At 47.8% G+C, this 2,408-nt stretch overlaps 1 protein-coding gene across 1 annotated transcript in view; it reads right to left on the minus strand.

The window, feature by feature from the left end:
* The window catches only part of nhsa (Nance-Horan syndrome a (congenital cataracts and dental anomalies)), a 259,806-nt gene extending 259,092 nt beyond the window's left edge, over positions 1-714 (minus strand). Inside the window, exon 1 of the mRNA XM_037698330.1 lies at positions 291-714. Coding sequence (XP_037554258.1) covers positions 291-570 — 280 coding nt within the window. The 5' untranslated portion in view covers positions 571-714. The remainder of the gene's footprint in view (positions 1-290) is intronic.
* Between the last annotated feature and the right edge of the window lie 1,694 nt (positions 715-2,408).

Genomic DNA, 2,408 nt, shown 5'->3' on the forward strand with positions numbered 1-2,408 from the left:
CTGAACACAACACTCTAAAACAGTCCCTGAACACAACACTCTAAAACGGTCCGTAAACGGTCCGTGAACACAACACACTAAAACAGTCCGTGAACGCAACACTCCAAGTTGTCCAACATTTAGACACAGTGCTGGAGACGAACACGCGCTCACAGACCGATGTGCGTCACGCAGCTGGAACAGCTGGCTTGAAGGAATCAGCTGATACTAAAAGATAAAGAAATCTGCACGAGCTCGTTGTTTTTGGTCAGCCGTGTCCGCGCGCAGCAGGAAGAGTTAAAGGTACTCACGCACTGCGTCCTGTTTCGGGTCCAGCTCGGTGCAGAGCTGCTGGAGGGGGCTGATTCGAGCCTGCAGCCCCCGGAGCCGCAGTCTCGTGCTCGTCAGCTCGTCCTCGAGCTCCTGGAACATGGAGCACGCGTGTCTGGCCAGGTCCGACAGCTGCCGCACGCTCCGGGACAGAGCCACGTTACTGATGGACACCAGGTCCTCGAACAGCAGACCCCCCTCATGTGGGACGGGGTGCCTGCACAGGAAGCGCGGCCCCACGGCTCTTTTGGTGAACGGCATGTCGCTGCTGTGGAGCGGGAAGAAACCCAACAAGAGTCAGCAGAGGGTGGGCAGAGGGCTGCCGCTGCCTGCCCCCACCCTCACTCCCTGATCCAGCCTTTTTGAATTCAGCTGCTGGTGCTGGTGCCCCCCATCCTGTGGCGCTCGTCGCTGCGCGCCGCTCACGCGCCGCTCTGACCCTGCTCTGGTTGCTCTGCTCCAGGATACCAGCAGGCGGTGCAAACACCTGGACTGGAGCCGGAGCGGCGCGGAGCAGGATTCACCACGACGCACACTGGCAGAAGGAAGCTGCTGCAACTTTCTGATATAAATACCATTATATTTCACCATATTGAGAAATACCATCAAACATAAAAAGTTACAAGAAGACAAAAATAAAACATACGTTTGAGAAGATTTTGCCATTTGGTGGGGGCAATAAACTGAAGCGCTGCCTTTGTCTGTGTCCATTGGTTATGAGTGTTATGTGAGTCTTTGACTGACACAAAGTAATTTACTTATGAGATACTAAGTTATCATTGAGATATACTGTCAAAATTATGAGCAATTACATCATAATTATGACATACCAAGTCATAAATAAAATGTACATGCCAAGGTCGATCATTTTATAAGTAGCATCTTAAAAGTATGGGATACACAGAGTAATAAGCAGTTATCTCAAAATAATAAACTACTTAGTCATATTTATGAGATACTAATTTAAAGTTATGGGATTAATAGTACTTTGTACATAAATACAATATACTATAGTCAGGAGGATTAATCCGCACAAAGCAACCGGCCCAGACAACATCCCCAGAAAAGTGTTGAAGGAATGTGCTGATCAGCTCTGCGAGGTGCTGGCAGACATCTTTAACACCTCACTTACCCTGGAGACAGTTCCCACCTGCCTGAAGACTGCCACCATCATCCCAGTCCCAAAAAGCTCTACAGTGACTGGTCTGAATGACTATCGGCCAGTGGCCCTCACCCCGATATTCGCTAAATGCTTCGAAAAACTGGTCATGACTCACATCAAAACAACCATCAACATCAACGAGGACCCTCATCAGTACGCATACCGTGAGAACCGATCAACAGAGGATGCAATATCCTCTGTGGTCCACACTGCGCTCAACCACCTGGAGCAGAAAAACTCTTACGTCCGAATGCTCTTTGTGGACTTCACATCCGCCTTCAACTCAGTTTATTTATATAGCACCAAATCACAACAAAGTTGTCTCAGGGACTTTACAGGAACATTCACATAAAAGCCAATTAGTAAAGTTCTCTATCTGAGGAATCCAGCAGACAAGTTGAATCTTGGCTTTGTTGCAGTCTCCCATCCTGAGCAAGCACAGTGGAGACAGTGGAAAGAAAAACTCCCTTTTAAAAGGAAGAAACCTCCAGCAGAACCAGCTCAGGACAAGAGGCCATCTGCTTTGACCGGCTGGTTGAGAGGACAGGAAGGAGAGACAGACGAACATAGAATGGTAGGTCCAGGTATAGGTCCAGGTCCAGGTATAGGTCCAGGTATAGGTCCAGGTCCAGGTATAGGTCCAGGTGTACCTGAAAGACAAAAAAACACATGTTAAGGATAGAAAAAATAATTACAAATACAAAACAGGTTGAGCAGAGTAAGTAAAGACTGTAGCAGAGTGAAAAGTGTTGTCAGTTTGTCCTCCAGCAGTCTAAGCCTATAGCAGCATAACTAAGGGACAGCTCAGGAAACCCAAGCCGACCCTAACTATAGGATTTATCAAAAAGGAAAGTCTTAATCCCAGTTTTAAAACTGGATAATGTGTCAGCCTCACGGACAGAGATTGGAAGTTGGTTCCACAAGAGAGGAGCCTGAT

The sequence above is a fragment of the Nematolebias whitei genome, chromosome 3 (assembly GCF_014905685.2).
Source record: "Nematolebias whitei isolate Nwh7 chromosome 3, NemWhi1, whole genome shotgun sequence".
In the NCBI taxonomy this organism is placed as follows: Eukaryota; Metazoa; Chordata; class Actinopteri; order Cyprinodontiformes; family Rivulidae; genus Nematolebias; species Nematolebias whitei.